The 24,541-nt window shown below is 44.1% G+C and overlaps 1 protein-coding gene across 4 annotated transcripts; it reads right to left on the reverse strand.

The window, feature by feature from the left end:
• Positions 1-1,125: 1,125 nt before the first annotated feature.
• Positions 1,126-21,242, reverse strand: LOC104933116 (transducin-like enhancer protein 1). 4 transcript variants are annotated; one of them, XM_010748491.3, is made up of 20 exons: positions 20,443-21,242; positions 20,018-20,118; positions 18,864-18,927; positions 18,109-18,153; positions 14,467-14,529; positions 14,252-14,326; positions 11,366-11,582; positions 11,043-11,059; positions 8,612-8,725; positions 8,408-8,461; positions 8,083-8,232; positions 7,864-8,002; positions 7,210-7,409; positions 5,905-5,981; positions 5,471-5,720; positions 5,081-5,328; positions 4,594-4,741; positions 4,339-4,489; positions 3,955-4,031; positions 1,126-3,524 (listed from the first exon to the last, which is right to left on the reverse strand). In XM_010748491.3, exons 1-20 carry the CDS (start codon positions 20,464-20,466, stop codon positions 3,417-3,419), a joined length of 2,322 nt encoding a protein of 773 aa, XP_010746793.3. In that variant the 5' UTR covers positions 20,467-21,242; the 3' UTR covers positions 1,126-3,416. The 4 variants fall into 4 exon arrangements, with proteins under 4 accessions (XP_010746793.3, XP_019115467.2, XP_010746792.3 ...); XM_019259922.2 differs by having other exon boundaries at positions 11,366-11,585; XM_010748490.3 differs by having other exon boundaries at positions 14,222-14,326.
• Between the last annotated feature and the right edge of the window lie 3,299 nt (positions 21,243-24,541).

Consider the following 24,541-nt stretch of genomic DNA (forward strand, 5'->3'; position numbering starts at 1 on the left):
TCCAATTTCTTAGTTGCACATGATGACTTATTTGTAGTGTCTTGTATGCAAATGCATGATGACTGAAAATGCCGCATCCTCATGACGTCAATATGAGATAACCATCCCCCTCCACGAGTTTAGGTACCAGGAATAAGCTGATTTAAACAGTAAACATGCTCATATTCTCAGAAAACAAAGCCACTTTTTGTGGCAATAAGATTTCCATCTCGTCCTTGTCGTCACTGAGCAAATAATTATGTTTCACGTCAGTTGCAACATGGGAGAAAAGTTGATTGCATGTTATTTGAAAAACTGCAAGAATAAATGCACAAATATTATGCTTAATAGTAGCACTTGCAGTCTAGCCGCTAGTAAGTTCAAGTTAATTCATTAAAATGACGTTAAAGCATCAGCAGAAAACCACCACATGTGCGGCTGGAGCCTTTCAAGCTGCCCACTCAAGCAGAAATCATTTACAGTCAAGCTGCTTGCTGTGTCAAGTGGAGTTAATACCTACAAAAGCTTGATCCTATTCAGGTAAATTTCAGCCCTTTCTGAGTCACTATCTTTAGGTGACGCTGGTAATCTCACATACACAGTCTACTCATACATGCACACATTCTTCAGAGCACCTTCAAACCAAAATATCACTCATAGCGCCACGTCAGTGCGTCATTTCATGTCTGTTCAGAGGCAAGATGGCAAAAGTCAAGAGCTAGTACGCAAGTTTTAGTTTTCAAAACTGTGTTTGAGTTCCAGTGAAAGCTACAAAAAAAAAGAACTTTACTGAAGTGGACATTTTGTGTAATCTTTTGATGTTGCGACTTGAAGGATGTGACAAAATAATTTGCACAACGGAGTGGAAACATTTTAGTCTGACTCACTCAGTTTGTGCCAGCACTTCAAATCATCTTCAAAAAGATGACCCCAAACGAATGTGATATAAAAAGAGGAAAAAAAGCACTAATGTTTCAATTATATTGTAAATTGTCTCATTAATCTTTGCTCCTATCAATGCACATAAATAAATAAGTAGACCCCAGGTGACTTATTTGCATATTTATGATTTGGCTTTAATTAAAAACATCAATAATGTACCAAAAATGTCAGCAAAAATAAAACTGACAGTTATGTATGACGGTGTTATGCTGAAATAAGTACATTTTATTTTGTTTCAAAGTTTTGTCCACACAAAGCTAAACCATTATCCTCTGCTGGTCACCGAGTTTCAGCAACATATACATTGAAAACTACTTTCTGAATACAAGACTGACTCTGTAAACTGTTTCCATCTCATTGATCTGTTGATGGATCCAAAAGATTTCATAAGTGAGGTACTCGTGTTCAATCCAGAAAGTCAGACCACTGCGGTTACAAAAAAAAAACAAAAACACATTTATTGTCTAGATATTTCAATCATTTTAGATTAGCTAGCATTAAGACCATTTAGTATTTCTCCTGATTAGACGTTTCTTTTCCATGTAAAAGACGTACAAAAACAGTTTGTTATTTCTAAAGAATGTCCTGTAAGAAAAAAAAAACAGATATATACATTTTTACAAACATTCAACAGACAAATAGATTTAAAAAAAACAAAAAAACTAAGCACAATGTCATGAAATTAATGAGTTAAAAATGGCTGAAACTGACTGACTCCTTCCTGAAGCTGAAATACAACTGCACCTTTGCTAACCTTTTCTCTAGAAGACCATCTTGACAAATAATTTTACCTCGCTTGTCGTCTTAAATCATCTGTGTGAAGTCAAAAGACAACACGACACAGTTGAACTTCCCAAGGCAATTTCACATCCGACATTCAAGAAATATTAGCAGAAATAAATGATTTAAAACAAAAAGGCAATTCTGTTTTTAAGATGTTTGTTTTGTGAATATGGCATAAAAAGGACTTTAAACACGAGGTTCATTTAATTGTCAAGATGATCTTTTTTAGAAGTATAGTTGGTCCCTGTTTATGAAGCGTGATTAACCATCTCAAACAGTAAGACAAAGAGTTACAAAGGCAGAGTCGGGGTGAATTTCAAACAAAGAGAAACCTCAACCAATGAACTTTTTGTAAAAAGTGACCACGAGCACATGGATTGCGTTAAAATTAACAGCAGTCTGTCTAGATTTAAACAAGACCATATGAGAACGGCTATATGTAACTCTGAAGCTACATCCAACTGACCAATTACCAATGCCGAGTCTCTGAAATGGTCTCAGGTCAATTCAGTACTAGTGCGAGCGAAGGTGGGGCTCACCCTGCCGACGTGCAGTTGATGACATACGCTGCAGCACCCAGCCAGTACAGGGCGCGAGGGCTAAAAAAGCTAAAAGAAATCCCACGTTATCCTCGCTGTGTGGAAACGTGTAAGTAGGAATGATCTGTTGAAACAGGGACAGTAGAGGAAAAGCATCAATTGAATTCAATCTGAACGGTTTCCCAACTAATTGAACCAGAATCATAAAATATACAGGAGGGAGAAAAACTTCCTGTTCTGGAAGCTTGTTTGGTCTGCTATGCAAATGTTTCATTAAAGTACCTAAATGCTTTTTGGTGGCATCTGAAGTTGGTACAAATTACAAAAACATACTTCACTTCATGAGTATCAAACTAACCCATCACGGAAAATCAACGATGGCATGATGCTAGACAAGTCAACACAGCCTTCAGTATGTTTACAGTGTGTGTGTGTGTGTGTGTGTGTACTAACTGTGTAGGTGGACAGCTACCACTACAGTGCAGTTAGTGAGGATAGGACTTATCTATTAAGACAGAAAAGGTACTTTTCAGACAGTGTAGGCGTATCAGAACAGCAAGCTGAGGTTCTAAGGTCAGAGAGTCAAAGCGAGAGATCAACAGGCTGTGAACAAAATACAAAACAACATCTTCTGCATTCACCGCGTTACTTCTCCTCCTCCGTCTCTGTTATTTTGTCAGTTTCTGTCCACGTTTCTTTTTCCGTTCGTATACATATTCAAACTTCTGGTTCGAGTGTTTCGTTCTAGGGCCTCTGCCCCTGGTCATGACTATGAATCAAGTGTGGTTTCAAATCTGATGTTCAGTACAGTGTGACCGAGTCAAAACAACGCAGTGCCCCCCTTTGGTTCTGGTCCCTGTAACTGATCCCAGTGCAGTCTGTAGCAGAAAGCAGCAAAGACACGTCATCCAACATCCAAATAGTTCCATTAACATCCAGCTCCTCCAGCTAATTCCCAGCTGATACGGAGTCATGTCTACAGGCACAATCGATATGTGCACGTAAAATGTTCGTCTCCTCTTTTCTCTGTCTCCTTGGCAGATGTTAACATAGAAAAGAAGGTCCCACCCAGGTCAGTCTTGTCTTCTGCGGTTTCTGGCTCCACATGAAAATCTCATGAAACATATTGGGTGTGTGGGAAAGAACAGATGTCCTTGCTTTCTTTCCATATGTTTAGTAGATGACCTCGTAAACGGTGGCCTTCTTGTCCCCTGAACCAGTGACGATGTACTTGTCGTCCACAGATATATCACAGCTTAGCACCGAGGAAGATTCTTTAGACTGAAATGAAAGAAAGATAAAACATTTTTTTTAAAGTGTCACAAATAATAATAAATCTTAGAACATGTCACTGCTTCTGTGTGTGGGATACAGTACTAGAAAATATGTTTGATAAGACGCAGTAGCTATCATGTTTGATGATGTTGTGACAGAGAAACATGCTGACAGACAGGATGTGTTACACCACACTGCAACAGTTCACTGCGCACAAACAGCAGGCATGTTTGCAGCTTTCGTGCGTCATCAAAATTGGAAATGACCCCACTTTGCACTGTAGAGTGCGCCCTGACAACATGAAGGTAACCAGTCATTGATGTAATACAGAGCAGTGCTGGTGGAAATGCAGCTCGGTCTGGTAAAGAGCCTGCAATTTTATACATGATCTACGTTAATGTATTATGTAATCAGTGTAGTGATCTGTTGTCCCAACCTGGAATATGCTGGCTCCGTACGGTGTTCTCCACGCATTCAGTAAGTTGTCCTTTCCTGTGCTCACAAACCATTTACCTGCGCACACAAAGACATAGAAAACACGATAAGCAATCTCAAAAGGTAAACATTGACATCATTAACAAGAAAGTACAGATTGTAGAACTGATACAATGAATTAAAAAATATATAATTTAACCTGTGTTGCATGTCAGACCATTTTCTCTTTTCCTATTTCTACACTGTCCTATCTAAGAAATTAAATTCCTCCCAGAAAACCCACGAAAGACGCATTTATAATCACTCATTTTCATTTCCAAGTAGACTAGGAAGATAAGTAAAAGGAGATCTAAATAGACCAAGATGAAGACAATCGGTTTCTTACCACAGTAGGCGAACTGTAGGGAGAGTACACAGCTCTCATGTAGATGAAGCTGATATTTGTCAGGCTTGGTGACATGAAGAACCTCAACGTTGCTGCTCTCCATTCCCACAGCGAGCCACTCTCCTGTCGGGCAGTAGCCGAGAGAGAAGATCTGCACAGAGGAGACAGGAAGCATTACTTGAGCTGTGTTCACGTTGAGCATCTGATGAGCTGATTAGTCAATGAAAAACGCTGTTTGGTGATGAGTGTGTGTACCTGTGATGTGAAGTCATGCTGCTGCAGCTGCCGTCCCTCTCTCAGATCCCACGAGCGCACAGTGTTATCGAGGCCACCGGTCCACAGCTTGGTGCCGTCGTTGGAAATGTCGATACAGCTGGCCCCATCTGTGTGGCCCTGGAACTGCCTGAAGAATATACAAACACAATCTGAGTTCAATAAAGACAGAAATGTTTAAACAAAGACGCACTCTGCAGTTCGTATGCATCACTGACTACCGAATGTGAAGGGTTTAAAGTATTTCTCATGAGCAGCTCCAGCTCTGTTGCTCAATATTCTGCCTCTCTGTGCTACAACTTAGCAGAGTCTGCTAATTAAGCAAAGTCAATACTGTGTTTCCAGGCGGTTAGAGAAACCAGGCAGTAATTGTAGACGACCATAAAATTCACCCGAGCCACACATTTATTTGAGCTGCGACAAATAATTCGTAAAAATCAACGCGTACAGACGACTAAGTCTCTCTTACCTAACAAGTGTCTGGTTGTGTAAATCCCAGACCGCAATGTTTCCATCGCTGCAGCAAGAGAAGCAGACCTTGGAGTCTGGGCTGATGGCCAATGCGTAACATGCTGGTGCTGATGATGTTAACTCTGCCTTAATGCGAGGAGTAGGCGTGGCCAGATCCCAAATCGACAGCGTGCTCGCCTCACCTCCCACAATCAACGTACGACCATCAGGGAGGAGACGACAGGAGCGGATGTAGTTGTCTCTGTTCTGATGTGGCAGAAAGAAAAAATATATTTAAGTATAGTGTACTGTATACACGGAAACATCTATTTTGATGTGACCAAACGACACAAATATCACTCCAGTCTTTCTGGTTTTAATTTAGTTTTGGTAAACAACACACACTCACCAGACAGTCAAGCTGCGACACCGGGCTTTTGTTTCCTGGGTGACTAATGTCCCAGACCTTGACGCAACCCTTCCCTCCTGTGTAAACGTGTCGGGTGGGGTTACTGATGGTAACGGCGCACACCACCTCTCCATGGTTTAGTGTGTTGATCTGCCGGGCGTGGCGAGGAATCCCTGGGCCCACCAAAGCATCCGGGGGGAACGGCACAGGCTGCATCTGCCCGTCTGCCGCCACATGAAAGGAGTAAGCGCTGGTGATACGAAGAAAGGGAAGGAAATATTAAAGAGGATGACAGATAATTCAGAAAGAACGTGGAAGAATGAGATAGAATAAAAGAAGAGAGAATATTTTAGAGGTTTTTCTAGGACATGTCAGTTGTTCCACAGGGCAATCAGTCCTCAAATAAAATTTAAAAAAGCCTTAAACACACTTACGGTTTGCCACCAGGGATCCCTGTCAGACTGGGAGGCATGCCAGGAACTCGCATGTGAGGATGAGGATCAAAACCAACCTTGAGGGGACAACGCAGACATTGTATGAGCACAGTGCAAACACACACCCATGGGTATTGGCAAAACGCAGGTCAATACTAACACGAACACAAACACTCATGAGCACAAAGCAAACAGACAGTCTTGAGTGCACACACCCTGCACATCTAAAAGACAAGTTAAAGAGTCAGCAAACACACATCCAACACACACTCGGCTGGTGAGTACACAACCAGAGTTTCTATCAAGTGTTGCCCAGACACACACATAGCTGTGAGTCTACTAAACCTATTTAAACAGTGTAATGAACACTATGCAAATACAGCCAAGAGTGATGAGCTGATTGAAGGTAATGCACACCAGCATACCCACAGCACTGTATAAATATTATCGCACAGACCAGAGAAATACAGCTGGGCAACTATTGACACTTTCCACACTGTGCAATATCAAATATAAGGTGCGTATAAAAAGTTACCACACCCATCGCCTTCCAGATCCTCTGATCCTTTAAAACACTGAATTCCAGCAGATTGTTACTTCAACAGTGATCAACAGATTTAGCGCGGATTCACACAGGATCAAGGATCATTTCAGTGGGGGTGGTACGTTTCCGCACCGGCAGGGGTTGCCACGCAAAAAACGCACCGGTGTGCGGGAAAAACGGAGCCCGACGTCACGCTCTGCAAACCAATCAGACACTCAGAAAACGAGACTACGCAGGTAGATTCACGGCTAAACTATCTACCTGTGTGTGTGTGTGAGAGAGAGCTTTGGTCGAGAGACATAGAGTAACAATAACAGGCGGCCTCGATAAAGCAGTAATCAGAGAAAAGTTATTTCTTGATTGTTTCACAGCGGTTACATTTAGCACGTATAGACACGCCCACGGCAACACACCTGCGCTCCTCAAGAAGAGGAATATTCCCCCCGAGTGGTTTCAGGTCAATCATAAAAAAGTAAAGAATATACTGCAGCTCACAGTTGTAAGAGCTGTGCAAACACCAACCGTTGCCCCGGTGCTTCGGGGGAGAATGGCAAAGGCGAAGCCACTGTTGGAAAAAAACTTATATATATGAAGGAAGAAGTTGATAATTCACTCTATTCTGTTCAACTTCATAATACCGAGTAATACCGGGTACCTCATATAAATACATACATACTTTTATTTGTGTGACTCAACAGATGGACGCACACAGATATGAAATGTCACTGTGCCAAATTATGAATCATCCTTTTCCCACTCACCATGGGTGAACGCCCGTATGCAGCCACAGCGGCCGCAGCAGCAGCGCTCATCTGAGGTGACATGTTGTGCAGTCCGGCAGCATAGGCCGCAGCCCCGGCAGCGCCAGCCAGCTCTCCGTTCATTCCTGCTGCATGGGGCAACATACCAAATGCACCTGGGTATGGGCCTGGTACAGCCAGGGGGGTCCGCAAACCTGCAGCTGAGGAGGAGAGGGAAGGAAAAAGTACAACACATTAAAACCTGGTTAACAGTTAAGAGAGATTACAAGTTCAAAAGTCCAAAAAATATCATCTACAAGCTTTGACCCTACAGACTTATCAGTACTACACAATCCTCTGTCATTACTCTTAATCCTTGATATTCCTTCTTGGACTGTGATGCAAAGTTAACTCAAGCATGAGTAAACAGAGACTCTTAAACTGTAATTTACTGGCAAACAGATTTAGCATTCATATAAAAGGAGAGTCATGAGATGCATATATTTCCAAAGTAAACATGCTAGAAAACATTTGTAAAGACAAGAAGTCTTCAATCATTTATCCAAAGCCTCTTTGGCACATAACTGTGAAGCTGAATTTCGATTCAGGTATAACGGATTGTCATATATTAAACATAACCTACTGCATAATTATTATACAAACGTTTTTACTTACTGGGTGGATGTGGTATCTCCATTGAGGGGGGTTTTGACAGGCTTGGCCGGATTCCAGGAGTTGAGCTTGGACCAGGGGTGGAGTCACCTCGTGGTGTGGGTGTGCTTGACTTCAGTCCAGGTGTACCTGCTTTGTCTCGCTACCACAGAGAGAGAGACAAATTAAACATTGATCTACCTGGTTTATCCAGCTATAAGCTCAAACTTTGTCCATGCCTACCATTGACATCTCTTTGGACTTGAGGGAGGAGGAGCTAGCTGATGATGCAGTAGAGGCTGGACTGCAGGGGTCTTTCTTGAGAAGTCGTGCTTTATCCAGGCCATTTTCTCGAGGAGAGGGGAGAGGGGTGCCTCGAGGGGAGGCTGGATCCTGGTGAAAGGGACATGGACTCAGTTAACTATAAAGTTACTGCACAACAGTGATGTTCTCCTGGAGAGAGGACAGACTGGAGTTCATTATAAAAAATGGACTGCATCTATTCCACAGGAAACAACTGCAATCATCACAACTAATAACAAACAAAACAATATCAAAAAACACTGACCTCATTCGAGACATCCACCACTAAATTATCATCACTTTTATCCCCGTCGCTATCCTGCAAAGAAAGACAATCAGTTAACGTACAGTTAACTTCCATCTGGTAATTTTCAGTCAGTCCATCCACAAATGAATATTCAAGTGGAAACAAATATTAATTCGGAGCTTGCACAAACTAACATACACAGTTAGCAGAACCATTTCTTACATAGTGGCTGGAGTCCTTGTCATCCACCTTGCGTTTCTTGGTGTCATTCGGAAACTCGGGTCCGTTCCGTCGCTTATCTGAGTTCCTGAGACTTTCTGGCAGCAATGAGTTACTCTGCAGATGGAGAGAGAGACGAGGAGGACAAAACACAGTGGGACAGAACAAGAGAGATTAGAGGAATAAGATAGGTTGCGTAGAAATACGAGTTTGAAGGACACAGAGGGGGAAAAAAATTCATAAAGGTGAGACAGTGTTACCATTTACAGTTCAGGTTGTGCTTTGTTGCGTGTGCATTCTGCGTAAGCTCACTAAAGTGTCTACCACTAATTACAGCAGCTATTAAGCTATGTGTAGAAGAGGTTAGAAAAACAGACTCCTACTTACAAACAGGTTAATAGTTCACAGAAGCATGAATTAAGCAGCACTAACACTTAAAACAGCAACCTCTTTTCTCACTTGACCAAAGCCGGTCGCGGCCACACACAAACACACGCCTCTGAAGTTGATGATTACATTAAGTGGCTCTCAAAATCTATCAGTGCTCCCTCTCCTGGCTCTGACAAGCTACGCTGGCCGCAGTTATGTGTGTGTCAGTGTCTGTGTGCATGCATGTGTGTGTGTATGTGTGTGTGAGTGTGCACAATGTGTAATTGACTGTAAAAGCCTGTGTGTATGGATCAAGTGTGTGACAGAATGTGTGTGTGTGTGTGTGTGTAGTCTTGGGACACAGGAGTGTTATACAAGTAACACACAGACACACAGAGCTGCCCCCCTCTGGCCCCCTGACCAACGGATCCTATTGTTAATGGATTAAAGCTTCATGTTGAGTCCATTATAGTCTCAGCCTGTCAATGAAATGTGCATCCAACATACACAAACACACATGCGCATGCACAAATCTAGCGAGCGCTTGGGCCTTGAGGGGGGGAAAGGGTAAATGAAGGAGGAATGGCTAAGAGAGAAGGAGGACGAGGAGTAAGAGGAGGAGGAGGGTGAGAAAAAAAAAGGGGGGGAAAGGGAGGGGATGAGATTAGAGGACAGAGAGGATGGAAGGAGGGTGTGAGAGTGTGGAAGAGAAGAAAGGGTGACAAGAGACGAGGGAGGGAGGGAAAGAGAGAGAGAGGGGTGAGGGAGGGGGGTGAAAATCTGTATTCTGCCAAAGGCCCCTTCCTTCACGCCCACCCCTCCCTTCCACCTCCTCCCCCTTTATTGAAAGGTTTTAGTGAGCTGAGCACAGGAGCACTGACCCGCAAAAACATAAGCAATTTCCCCCCTCTGCTTTTAGCATTGTCTCTCTCAGACACACACTCACACACACACAGACACACACACACACAAGCTCAGTGTCATATGACTGCTGCCCCCCCCCTCCCCTGCGCCTTCCCTCCCTTTCCCAAGCCCTCCCCTCTCAGTGGTGGTGATATTAAACACAATGAGAGTCTTTAAGCGCGGGATCAGGGGCGGTGGAAGGGGGGGAGAGAAGGGGGTAATCTGCTCACTGAGGTGTTAAATAGGCACAACAATGCAGGCTAGGCTGGAGGAGTGAGTGTGTGTGTGTACGTGTGTGTGTGTGTGTGTGTGTGTGTGTTGAGCGTGCAAGTGTGTGTGCGCGTGTGACCATGCTAAAAAGCTCATTTGGAGGAGAAAAGAAACCCAACAGTTCAGAGCAGATCTAGAGCAGAACTAAATAGGCAGGCCAAAGCTCTACCCAAGAGAGATCCCCAGACACACACACACTTTAAAACTGACAGTCAAAAATATACAACTTAAGGACGAAAGCTATTTGGGTGTGAAACAGCAGTAAAAAAACAGCATGGTGCTTTTATTCATAATGACATGGTGAGGTGAACTTCATTGATCCCGGAGGGGAAATTGGCTCACACCAGCACCTCCCTCCCAAAAAAAAATAAAAGAATAGGACAACTCAAGTAATATTATTCAAATCAAAACAGCTGCAGTTTACCTTGGATACAAGTTCAAGTTTCAATAAAACACCAGGATTTGTGAGATAACTAGGCTGGCTAGGCCAAAGATGACCTTGAGATTAAAAAGGGACATGTCTTTCTTTTTTGGATCTTCACCATTTTTTCCGACATAACCAGGAGGAGGTCATTTTAAAATGCAAATCAAAACAATAACATCACTACCAGAAACGGCTAAATGGAAACGAAATGTACTTTACTTAGGGCAGACAGTTTAAATTTGTTTTTCCTTAAGCTTGAGTAGAGCTTACTGATCCCATTGACGTCTATCAAATGAGCTAAGACAGACTAATCTCACTGTTGAGCTGAAGTCAAACTGCATGCAAAATTCATCTAGGAACAAAGTCAAATTCCCCAAAACCAAACTCTCCCTTTAAGGAGAGACAAGAAAATAAACTGAGTGGTTTGTCTGAACGGTAAACATTGCTGCAGAAAGAGGAAGTACTTACTGTGCCGGGCTCTCGCTCTATTGCCATTGGAAATGCGTACATGCGGTTGAGGTCATGAGGTTGGGTGTTCAGCAGAGCAGAAAACAAAAAAAAATAAGACAGGAAGCATAATGAGTTAGAAATGTGAAGTGTGCATTTAATTGTATTCATAAAAAGGAGCTCAACCAGAAAAACTGAACTTGGAAACAGCCCAAACAATTAAAAAAAAAGGCCCACACATCGACTGCTATGAATGTTGGCTTCAAAGTGAACAAGCAACCAACTAATAGATGATTCCTCTTTCTATCTCAGAGTTTCTGGTGGTGGAGGGTGTGTTTGTTCACCTCTCAGGTGCTCCGGCCCTGCAGAGTGTGAGTCCGGTCCAGACAGGTGGGGCTTTTTATCACCGCCATCTTTTCCCATAAGATGGGGAGGAAGAGCACCGAGTGCTCCTGATAGAGCCAGGAGACCAGCTGAACCGCCCAGCTGTGAGGGGTGGAGGCCAGCAGGGTGAGGAGTGAGGGGCACTGGGGCACCGCTGTGGTTGTGGGATAGATGCTGCTGCTAGGGAGGAAGACGAAGAGAGAAGAGACAGGAAGAGGTGGTTAAATGGGCTGAGAGTAAGGACGTGGAACATTCAGGGATGCTGTAGCGTACATTTGAGCCACTTTGAGGTGTTGAAGGCCTAAAGCTGTACTAATAAACTGGTGATTTGCCACTAAACGTCATATTCGCCAACAGTTTAGCTGTGGAAAGCACACCAAAGTACTTTTCTTTTGGAGCGTGCTGCTAGACTAATTCCTCACACCTGTGACGCAGAGCAAAATGTTGGCAAGTAGTAAAACGAAAACAAAAACAAAAAGACGCCTGACACCAAAAACTCACTGAATGAAACTGAAAATCCACCGCACTCTGCAGCCTCACCAATAGAGATATTTGGCCCCATTAAAGTCTTCAACAGATGGGACAGTTTCTTCTGGATTTATACCACCTCAACAAGCTGCTGCAGTCTACAAGGCGGCGAACACATCCTCTACACACTGCCTCACACACACACACCCCTTCTCCCTCTGGGGTCAAACACTGAACAATACTGACAGCTGGGATCACAGCCCAGAGCCTGAGGATGTGGTGGTAGAAGAGGAGGGGGTTGATGGGGCGGGGAGGAAAAGGAGGAATGACGGAGAAGTGGAGGGGTGGGGGGGAGAGCTGAGAGCCCCAGCTGCTGCCTGCACTGTCAGGTCTTGTGAGGGAGTGAGGCGGCTGAGGAGAGAGAGGAGGAGAGAAGGAGAGAAGAGGGTCAGAGAGAGAGTTTGGCTGGCAGCCCTGCTCTCTCTTTCACACCAAATCAGGCGCTCGTCTGAGCGTGAAATGCCTTTGTGTTCCAAAACATCATTATTGCCTCCTCAGACAGTAGCCGCGGGAATCCAAGCTCACTGATTCGCCACTGGGAGGGGAGGAGGAAGGGGGAGGGGGCACACAGGAGGCGACTCGGCAGGGGTGGAAGGAGTGCTGAAGGTCAAACCGACTTTTATCTCACCTAATTGACTAACCCACTCCCCCCTCTCCGGTGCCCCCGCCTTCTCTTTTCCTCTTTATCCATCCTTCACTCTCTGCGTCCTGCTCCGATGAATGAATGAAGGCAAAACAACGAAACAGTCTTTTAGCCTCAACCTCCATGCCTGCCTTTACACACACACACACGCACACACACACAAACTCAATTTCCCCGAGTTGGCTAGCCTGCCAAACAATCAAACATAAACACATCCACACGTCACACTTGATCACCCTAACATGCATATACACACAGTCTAGATAAACAGGACAGGCACACACACCCTCAACTCAACCATCCTACCCCTGCCTGTTGTTTTCTGGGGATAACAGAAACACACGGTCTGCCACACTCAGACGCACACACAAACAGATGCAAAAACACACACACACACGGATACACAGACAAGACCCCTGATGGGAGGAAATGGAGGGGAAGTATTGGTAGAAGCAAGGGGAGCCCGGTTTGTCATGGGATGTTAGTGTGAGCTGGTGTGTATATGTGTGTGTGTGTGTGTGTGTGTGTGTGCAGAGGTAGGGGCAACATGCTTCATTACGCTCATTTAACTCACAAACGGGATGAATGACAGGCTGGCGTGGGAGACAGGAGGAGAGGGGAAGAGGGGAGTGTAAGGGCAATGCCGTGACCCCCCCCCCCCTTTTACAAACACTGAAATCCTGCAATTAAGACTCAAACAGCAACTGCCAAATCCACCTCTCCCCCCCAATCACACACACACACAGACCCCCGCATCAGTCCGCGCCAACTAACAAGCCCACCTCACATTTAACTCTCCGAGGCCACCACCCACTCTAAGCTAAAGCTATAAAGTCCCACCCCTCCCCTTTTTCCCCCTCAACTAGTCCTTCAACTCAACCCCCTGGCCTCACCTCCCGCCAGTCAAGCCCCTATAGCTCCTATAAAGCACAGTATTCTCAACAACCACCCAAAAAGTCACCACCAACAGCTTGACTCTGTATCACTTTTTATCAACACATCACGGCGAAGAAACCGCAAGCAGTCAAAGTTTGTTTTTCTGAACTTCTTTTCACACTCACCATGCCAATCCCCTTTCAGCTCAAGTCTGAAAAGCTGGTCATGCCCCATCATTCATCATAGGCTGACGACATCTTTTCAATAAACACCTCCCATCGCACTCCTCTACTCGTTCACCATGAAACCGGTCTGTTCCGTCAATCAATCAATCCATTTTATTTCCAGACACACCGTCCATAAATAAAGAAAAACTGCTTCCATGGGTTTTAATTTTGTTTCACTATCCTACCAACTCATGGACTGTCTATAGTCCTGTGACCTTGAGATTAGTTTAATGAACAAGGAATTAAAAAATTGCAGATGATAAAAATGATGTGAACCAATTTAATTTAGAGCACCAGTACAATAATTATTTAAGTAAATACACAACTGTGTGTATCCTAAACCTCTCTCGCATTTAAACTATCATTACACTGCAAGAGTAGTGTGTCTATTCAGCCTGCTCACATGCAAATAACAAGACATGATTTTCTATTTGTAACAGGACATCTGAGCGGTAAGAAATGTGGCTTTCAAACACACGGTACAGGAGTACACACAGGCATGCAGGGACAGCTGATTTAAGTAAAAGTAGAGGAATACACACTGTGGGTGGAAGACCTGGCAGTCCACGTACCCCGATGACGGCATTAAGCTCTGCCATGGTCACCTGTTTTGCTCGCTCCACAGCTTGGACCACCTGCTGTTGATGCTGTAAAAGACACACACAAACAAACAAAGGCAATGTTGATAACACTCGAGAGCAAAAAAAAAAAAAAGGATGATTTATCGGTAAAGCTAGCAGAGACAACTTGGGTATATAAATGGCAGCTCAAAGTCACACATACTTACCTCCTGTGAGAGGAAGGGAATGACTTGCGCACAGATGGTGTTTAGTCTCTTGGCAATCTCAGTCTGATGGAGGAAGAGACACACGGAGTCAGAAAGAGACTTAATTGTTAATAACATAATTACATTCATTTAGGAAAGACAGCTGTTCGGTAACACCAATAAAGCAATACAAGCGCAGTCTCCACAGCAAGCCAATCAACACACACACACAGACCTACGACACCCATACACTTCCCTCTACACACACACACACACACAGTGTGTGCCATTTTCAGCATCACTAAGACACACACAGTACAATGTGATTTTCCTCTCTAATCATCAGTATGAGCTCAAGTTTCTCTCTTGCCTGTTATATTTCTTTTGCGCTCTCTCTCTATCCTCTGTGCTCTTGTCCCTCTTCCCATCAGCACTTCAACATAATCTCATCAGCCACTAACTTCATTTGCTCTCCCCCAGTATCCATGCCAACACATCCGCCTGCCCCCCAAACCCCCGGAGGTGGCAACAATTGGCTGAAACCAGATACCCCCACAGTGGCACCAAATCAGATAAGGGTACTCACGTTACATATCATCCAATCAAATTGATACGAAGAAGGCCAGGGTGAAGTGGGAATTGGAGGAGCCATGAAACGTAGTAATGGCTCATCATCAGACACACAAATCCCACATAAATAGATACACAGACACACACGCTGGATGTGACAGCTGAAAAAGAGGGCTATGTGTTGTTGTCGTTATGTGAAACCTATGGAAAAGTTGGGCGATGTTCATTCGTATGTGTTGAAAACTCACAACTTTTCAAAACTCTCAAAAAGGAACAGAGTGACCATCTGTGGGGGTTTAGCTGACCCAACAATTACTTTACATTGTGTGGAAATAACTGGATTGCTATGGCAAGTTTCCCCTTTTTACTGCAATACTATACAGCGCTTCCTCTTTCTGAGAGACTTTCGAGGCATAAATTGCTTCAGCTTTACCAATATGTCAGTTTTCCTACACCATTACCTGTGCAACGGACATGTGGATATTTCTGCAATTTCCCGGTCATTAAAAGGTCAACAAGAGTATGAATCCACAGCCATGTTCGCGGCTCTGGGGACACAATGGTGCTGCGAGCCAACACTAACACTTCTTAGTTTAGCTTGTTAGCATGGCAACTTTTGCTAATGAGTAACAAACATGATTTACAGCTGAGGATGACGAGTGTAAACCAAAGTATACGACAAATTACAGTTTTGACCTAAAGATGACGTCTGTCCTCAAATTAGTGAGTAATCCGTCCAATAGTTGTAGAGATATTTCACTCAAAAGTACAAAAGTCAAGCTCATAGTTAAAGGAGGAAAGGACTGTATGGTTCGTCTTCTGAGGACCACGAATGTCTGTAAGAGATGTCATTTAGATGAGACGGATGACAGACCGCTGGACATCGTCACCCCTACAGCTATGCCGCTAGCATTATGCATATTTAATAGGTTTGATTCCTGAAAAGCTGTCATTGTGGAGATGCTCTCTTTAGCTGGAGCATACGTGTCCTCATTGGACCTCTCCGTCTCACACACAAACCTATTAGCTCGCTAAACAACTGACCCTGGTTCAACCAATTATGTACTTGGGTGAGCTAAATAAAGTTATTCAGAGTCTTGAACTGAAAGAGTTTTGTCTATGATATAACTTAGATTAGTGAAGTAAACTAAAATAAAGAGAAATTCAGCTTGGTACACGATGTGAAGAGTTATCAACAGGCGAGTGGTTTAGCTGTTATGCATGTATCTGATGTACTCATTACTACAGCCACTCTTCAATGAACTAGAATGAACGACCTTAACAACATACTTTCAGCCCTGCCAAAAGCCTCACCCCGGACAGCTTGTGAGCTGCTGACTTTCTCACATTGTAAAGCAATCTTATTATGTCCAACTTATTCCATGCCCAGAAAGCTCTAAATAAAGACCTATTTCAGGCGGTCTATACCTGTAAGTCCTTTCTCAGAATCCCGAGTTGTAAGCCTATAATTAGGCTTGCATAAAAAGGTTAGCTGGTTAGCCAGTCTGAGAAAAGTCTGTCCAGCTACTATCAGGTCAGCTCACTAAGCTAAGTGACAAAACTAACAAGGATCAAAAAGGCAAGGCCAAACACCCAGAGCTGCAATTCCTAAATGAGGCATCATTACACACCTCATTTGGTGTGAAGTAAACTAAAAGGTAACGAAAACTCACAACTCATGTGTGCTCGCTCCTGAATAACAACCTTGGAGAATTGCTACGGTGCACCAATTCATATAATTGCGCGGGCGAGTAAACAAAAGTTGGAGGATACAGAGAGAGAGAGGATGCAAGTGTACGCACACAATGTGCTAACAGAGAACAGACTTCCCATTACACATATAATTGGAGAATTACTGCCATACTACATACACACACACACACACACACACCCGTACTTCCCCAGCAGGAGGTGGGTTGTTCTGTATCCCCCCCAATACCGCCCGCCCACAGAAGCTTGTTGCTCTGACAACTGCAGCCCCAAGCTAATGACCTCCCCTGGAGCTTTAGTGTGTGTGTGTGTGTGTGTTAGTGTGTGTTAGTGTGTGTGTGTGTGTTTATGTGTGTGGACAATAGGAAGAGATGCATCTCCCTCACAATGAAAGAACAGTAGCTTCACATGGACATAAAACGAAAAGAGGAGCCAAGAAAAAGAAATGGGGGTGTGGAGGTGGGAGGGTAGCTCAATGAAGAAGAGATCCCATACTACAGAAAGAAAGGGAGAGAACTTTGGGTGTAAAAAGAGGAGAATAACACAGGAGGAGATGGGAAAAACAAAAAAAACTAATGGGGGGAGTGTGTGAGAGTTGAGGAACCATCCCAACTCCTCAGTGAAGCAGTCGGGCCAATCCACCCTCCAATTTCCTCTGGTCTGACTGGTCGATAGCTGTGGTAATTACTGGTAAATGCTGTGAGCCGTGCACCACTCCTGTGGGCAAATGTGTGTGTTTGTATGCGTCCGTGTGTGTGTGCTCATGAATAAACATGTTTGACTTTCTGTGTCTGTGTGTACGTTACTTTGCATGTGTTCAATTGTTCCAGCGTACGTTATTCATGGCCGCACGTACGCTCTTGCCTTACAATAGGTAAGCATCCTTTCCGTATTTCGCCCGTCCTACTAAAAGTGTGTGTTTGCCTCCCTGATTCTAAAAAAAGGGGGAGCTCCACTGTCTCTCCTCTGCCGGCCTCACCGTGATCGATTCCTCTGCCCTCCCCAGCCCAGCCCCTCTAATGTAATAAAGCAGGCCGCTCCCCTAGACAGCACCAATCAATCTACAGAGCCATTCATCCTGCCTCTGGGCTCAGGCGGCCGGCCCTAACTGGGGAAATGGAGACAGAGCCCCATCGATCACAAATAAACACACATACACACAGGCATACAGTAAAACACACACATACACACACGAACACACGCACAAATGAATGGACGCACGCAAATGCACTTGCGCGCACACACAAGGACACGTCAACAGGCGCACACACACCAAATACATCAAACCGCTGCCACGAGAGAGGGAGGGAAAACGAGAGAGAGAGAGAGAGAGAGACAGGAAGACGCAGAGTAGACAAGAGGCAGACAGATAAGCATCCATACCTGTTTGTGCATTTCGATGTTGAGGCCATAAGACATCTCGTAGTACTGAGGACAGAAAGATGGGCTGAATTAGTGAAAGGAATTTTAAACCTTTGAAATACAAACGGCTGAAACAACCAAGAGAATTAGTGCAAGCTTACAGGAGTGGGAACAACCAGGCGTGCACCAGGTCATTCACACAGAGCAATAAAGTCACTTTTAAGAGACGCGGCATCTGAATCAAAGGCTTTTATCTGTACAGGAGTTCACAAACTAGTCAGAACATTACAGTCTGCTTTTGTTTGTGACATTAAAAAGACCTCAGACAGACACTACGCCTCCTTTGACCTCGTTTCCTCAGGTAAAATAGCGATGCAAGTGTACTTTACTTTAAGAAAGAAGAGATAAAAATCAACACCTCATCCATTCAATCTGGAGAAATAATAGGTTTGCTGAAATACCGGAGCTCAGTTTAATCAAAATGAAAAATCAGCCTACTCACAAGTTTCAAAGTCATAATCATCTTCATTAGCGTGTCTGAGTAAGAAAACTCAGTACAGCTGTTTTTGCTTTTGTTGTGCAGTTTTCTTTCTGATATGCTTCGTCTCTTCGTCCAGATAATAACGTTGTATTTTTATTATTTCGCTCATTAGCCTTTGGAAAGATGAAAGTTCAGCAGCAGAACACGCGGAGCGAGTAAGGAAAACAGCATCTTCCTCGAGGACACTCCAGCCTCGCTGTGGGGAAAGTGAACTGAGCGTCACAAAAGATCTCACCATGACGTAGTGTCTCTGCATCTCCGTCTTTTCACTGGCCAGCTTCTCACACTCCAGCTTGAGACTGAAAAACACACAACCCAAACACAAACTCCTCAAGTTAAAGCAAATTTGATCTCATCAGATTCAAACCCCTCAGTGTAAACGGGCACTTCAGCTCCCCTACAGTCCTTGTGGGTGGTTATATAGTTGTTTTGACTGTGGTTTTTACAGCGCAGACAAGTTCCACTGCTGATCAATGAATATCAGCAAGGATTTTGGACACAAACAGATGGTTTAAACACCACACAAACTAAGAATAAACAGTGAGGGATGTTGAACAAGCAATTTGATGCTCCTCCAGCTGTTTTCCTACAGTACATATTTAACAATGGCAAAGCATACAGCTTGCAAGACAGATTATAGTCTCCTCTGAGCCCTCTTTCCTTTGGCTCACTGATTAAAGCGCCGACAAATGCAAAGGCAAACCTAAAGTGGTGCAGGGCACATAGCTGGTTTTCATGAGAATGAAAGTAAAATGGGGAAGATGATTCTTCCTGTTGCATTATTATAACCGCTGTGTGTGTTGTTTCTGTGGGATGTCTGTTTTAAGCGTGCTTCTTTGCATGTGTGAATCAGGATGTGAATTAGAAACAAAGCAGTCTGTCTGTAGGTCGGTACCTTTTCACCTGTTGTGACCAACCTTTCCCCGACAACACAAATAAAGTAACACGAAAAGACACAACATGCACACATACACGCAGGCACTCTCTTCCTAACACACAAAACTACACACACACACACACACACACACACAAGAGGAAAATAAGGAGTGATTTATGAAACCCTGAGCCCACACGCCACCCTCTGGCTCTCACCCATCACCAAGAGAAGACCTACCGCAGTGTAAGCACTAACACTGAAGCCTGGGTCTGCTGCATATGTGTGTGTATGTGAACCTAATCCAGGTTTATGGGTTAGTATGAGGCCAGAGCTGGGGTTTTGTTCATTATGGTAAGGGGTGGGAGGGGGTGGGGTGACTGTGGTCGGGGTGAGGTTTAGTGTTAGAGGGCAGATGACAACGAGAAAAAATTGGCCACCGTGTAGCCCGGACGGACGGACAGACAGACAGAGGAGCCTTGCATGATGTGAATGTGTGTGTTTGTATTATCCACCTGTGGTACTGTGCCTGAAGAAACTGGAACTCCTCCTTGATGCGGTCCAGTGACTCTGGGATGGTGAACTTGAAGGGCTGGCCTGGAGCCTGGTGGGGCGTCTGACACACACACACACACACACACACACAGAGGGATTATTAACATCATAGAGCCTCTTACAATATGCATCTGATCCTCTCCAGGCTCACGTGTTATGTCAACAACTTTTAATTATTAGCAGTTATTAAAACAAACAAACATTATCAATCCCACCGCTGCCCCAACTGACAAGAAGAAAGCGCTTGATTTAAACATGTGCTCAGCCCGGCGGGCTGTTAAAACTAAAAAGGTCAGACAAAGAGGTAATGTTATATCTTCCCCCGGCTGTGGACACCCGACTACAGCCAGGTGAACAACTGATCAAGCAAGGGAAGGAGTCTTACCGGGTGTCGCCCCTGGGGAAACATTGTTATCTCCGGGAGGATGTGACCGTTTCCTTCTTGAAAAAGTCCCGGTTTGTGTGTGTGTGTGTGGGGGGGGGGATCAAATGAGGGTACGGTGAGGGTGAAGGAGGCTCACGGAGACGAATCCATCATTTATCACTCGGACCAATCCAACAACAACAAAAAAAACACAAAACTGCTCCGAAAGCTTTGATATGAATCCCCCTCCGCTCCTCTCTCGTCTGTCTCTCGGTCGTTGTCCTCCGCTCCGCGCGGCAAACGCGGGGCCGTAAATCAACCGGAAAAACACGGGAAACGGCTCATTAGCTGGAGGCAGCTAAGAGGAGGAGGAGGAGGAGGAGGAAGGCAGAGGGTAAGAACCAGGTGAGGGGGAGAAAAAAAAAAAAAAAGGAGCCTCCTCAATCACTCCTGCGTTTGTTTTTTAGTGTGTAGGTCCCGATGTATTCCGAGTACAAATTCAAGCGGCTCTCAGTCCGAGGAGAGCATCAGAAACAAATCCACACAAGTTAATTGCAGTGAAGAGTTCCCACTTGACTCGCCGCGGTCGCTAGCTGGCGGTCGAACAGTCACAAAAAAACAAAAACAAATATTTACTTCCCCCGCTGAGTTTGGATGAAAAAGTACGTCCGAAATAGATTCAACCCCTCCAAAAAAAAAAAAATATGTTGTTAGTTTTGATAGCAACAACTCCCTTCAGTTGCGGCGACAGTCCACCTCCTAGCTCTGCTTTACCTCAATGGCAACTTTCTCACGCGGTTTCACGCTCCCAGCTAACCGAAAATAAAGCCCCGCCCACAAAACGACCGCGGACCAATCAGAGCAGCCGCTCCACGTGGGGATACTAATGTAGATTACGCGGCTGACCAATAGTCGCACTGCAAACTGCCCCGAGACTGTTGACCTGGTTGAGCTACGCGCGTCGTGTCCAATCAGGGCGCAGCAAGGAGCTGCCGTTCCAGGAGGCGCGCAGGGCGGGCAGTGCGGTGTGTGAAGGCAAGTCTCACCTGTCAATCAAAGTAACGTGGTGCAAGCAGACAGCTTCAGAAGGAGCGGGGTTGAAAGATGTGCGCACACACACACACACACGTACACGTGGGAACGCGCATGCACATGCACGCAAATACACAAAGGAGTCAACCCTCACACACACACACACACACACACACACGCACAGAAACACACTCTTTCTTACAAGCTGCTGTGAACCTTCCTAACAAGTGTCATGGCGAATCAACTCAAATCTCCCCTTCTTCCTCTTCTCTGTTGTCTATGTAACAATATACATCGTGCAAATTTATTTAGAAAGACTTGAACCCACTTTGTGTTCCTCTGTTCTTAAAAGAAACTAAAATCTAATTATGTTTGCTCATCTGTTGCTCAGTTTATTGCTGCTTTCGTTCAGTCTATAGGGTGAGCCACAGAGATGGCTCACAGGGATGGTCAGATCAACCCCCTCTCCCCCAAAAAACCACAACTTTAATGTAGCATTGTGAGGTTCTGGTACCACGTTACATCACTTCCATGCAAAGAAAGGAAACTTGCCAGGGGAAATCCTTATTTGCAGTAACACAGCTCCACAGAATGATATGTTATCATCCAAGCACACAAATCTAGACAGGAACAGTCGAAGAAAAAGGTCAGCAGTGCATGTGAAAAGAAAGGAGAGGAGGCGTTGGGTGGAAAAAATATTTTATATGCTCAGGAAAAAAAGGCTCAGACGAGCATCAAGATGCTGACACAGTTACATCATAGCCAAATATATGTACTGTAAATCCAAACCATATTGGTGATTATGTATAAGCAAAAATATACAAATTCCTCGCATATGAGGCAATTGTGATCAAACACGTGACAACAACAGGAATAGTATTCACTCTAACTTCCACGTTTCACTGTAACACAATCAAAGCAGGTTTGTTTGGTCTGTAGGCCGCTGAGGGAACCCCAGACTTCCTCTAAAATCAAATTCCTTCCACGTAACAATCACAAATAATGTTATTTGGGGTAATAAGATAAAAGATGTCCTCATTTGTTAATCCTCTTTTGAATTACCTACAGCGGCATGTGCAAGTCACAGCCTGAATAATGACAAATTAGAGGCTTGCACCACTCGTCTCGTCTCGTTTTGTGTTCGTAAGATCCGACAAACCTGAACAGCTAATTAACCGATGAAACACTAAGTGACTGACGTGATGAAGTGGCCACGTCATGATTGGTGAGGTGGTTGAAACTTGGTTGTAAAAGCAGACTCGGTGGGTTTTTCTCAGCTCCACTTATCCTCACTTCACATGAAAGCCCCTCAGCTCCACACTGACCTGTGATTGGCTTAGGGATTTCAATCCCTGACCTGTGACCTCTGACCTCTGCAGCGGCTGATCCAGTCCATATGAGAGACTCCTGACTGTGACCAGTCGTGACCTTTTTCTCTACTCTCACGAACACACACACACACACACACAGGTGTTATTCAGTGGGTGGTACTGTTAATCACAGTGGCGTGCATGCTCAGCTACACATTTATGTGCATTTGTGTGTGTGTGTTCAGGTGCATGTTTGATCCCATTTTGTCTTTTTCTGTTTGTTAACACTTGTCTTGACCTTCCCCTTCTTCCTTCCATCAGCTGAACCAATCCGATTGTCCTATAATATAAGCTAATCTTAATGTTAAGCTATTTTCTATTCCATTCACAGCCTAAACTGGACATAAACAGAAATCCTGTGCTGGGTTGACTGAGTATTTTAGTCTAGTATCTGGACCCACATAGTACAACTTAGTACTTGAATGTGCACATCTTTCAAAGGTCCAGTGGAGGGCTCTATTTACAGAATGTGGTAGAAACTGAACATAATATGTTTTCATCACCTAAAAATAAGATTAATTATCTTTTTGTTACCTTTTATATTTACACCTCTTCCACAGAGTCTGCCATGTTACGTCGCCACATTTCTTTTTAACTCACCCATGATAAAGGCTCAAAGATAAGCAGAATTAACAGCGTGACTGCTTGATTGACAGGTAGGTGCCGTTACAGATGGATTGTAAGCAACCAAGCGTCATTCGGACTGCTTCAATTAGCAGTTCAGTTAGTCATATTTACACATCATCTGCCATCCATCAAATGACGTCTTTCCCACACATCAGCACTCATCACTCCTCAACTCACCTCAAAGCTTCCTATCAAAACAAAATAAAACTTCTGATAACATCTCCAGGAAGCAGTTTGTCATACATTAAGGTGTGGCTGTGTGGGCTGATCATTCGTCACTCACAGATAATCTTTTAAAATGGCTACTTGCCCAAGAAAACAACTCAGTGTAGCATCATATTTCTTTGCCCCAAAGAAGAGCCGCCACCCTCTGTGCCCACCATCCACAGGGAGAAAAATAGAGGTGGGGTGGTAGGCAAAGGCTTGCCTTTTCCCAGCATCACATTCTGGCAGGGAAGGAACCAGAGTTGGTGCAGGAGGTGGAGCATTTTGGGTTTGTGTTTTTAGATAGAAGACATGTCAAATTGTCCAGTGTGCAGTAGTCACTGATCACAAGTAATCTGGATTGCATAATCTGATTACAAGAAATGAGTAACTATAATCAGACTAAGATTATATTTGAAAACATGCTTAATTAGATTATACTATTACATGAGATTGGGTTAGATAAATTGTAAACATTACTTTTGATCATGTCTGTAAAATATGGCAAATTTAATAATTATGAAACTTTTCTTTCATGATAAGCAGCCACCCTTTAGGAGTCTATAGATCCTTATGTGGAACAGGATGAATCTCTTGTTATACTATTGTGCAATACATTGGAGATCAGAGCTGCCACATAGCCTCTGATTGGTCGACAGACTCAGCCCAAAACATCATGGGACTGCCAGTGAACAGCTAACAACAATAGTTTTCAACACTGAAAAGAAAAAGATAAATAATAATGTTTGGCATAATCTGCAACAAGTCAACTTTATTGTCAACACTGCCATATGCACAGGACACACAGATAACTGAAATATATAATTTCCCTCATATACCTGGAGCAAACAAGCAATAAACATGAATATAAAGTATATATATATGTG

The sequence above is a fragment of the Larimichthys crocea genome, chromosome III (assembly GCF_000972845.2).
Source record: "Larimichthys crocea isolate SSNF chromosome III, L_crocea_2.0, whole genome shotgun sequence".
Taxonomy (NCBI): domain Eukaryota; kingdom Metazoa; phylum Chordata; class Actinopteri; family Sciaenidae; genus Larimichthys; species Larimichthys crocea.

Coding starts and splice junctions, on each gene's coding strand:
- LOC104933116 (XM_010748489.3), bottom strand. CDS start 20,466: ATGTTTCCCCAGGGGCGACACCCG. Junction 4,490..4,593: donor AGCATGACTTCACATCACAG/GTACACACACTC, acceptor TCCTCTGTGCAG/ATCTTCTCTCTCGGCTACTG. Junction 3,525..3,954: donor ACGGAGCCAGCATATTCCAG/GTTGGGACAACA, acceptor CTTTCATTTCAG/TCTAAAGAATCTTCCTCGGT.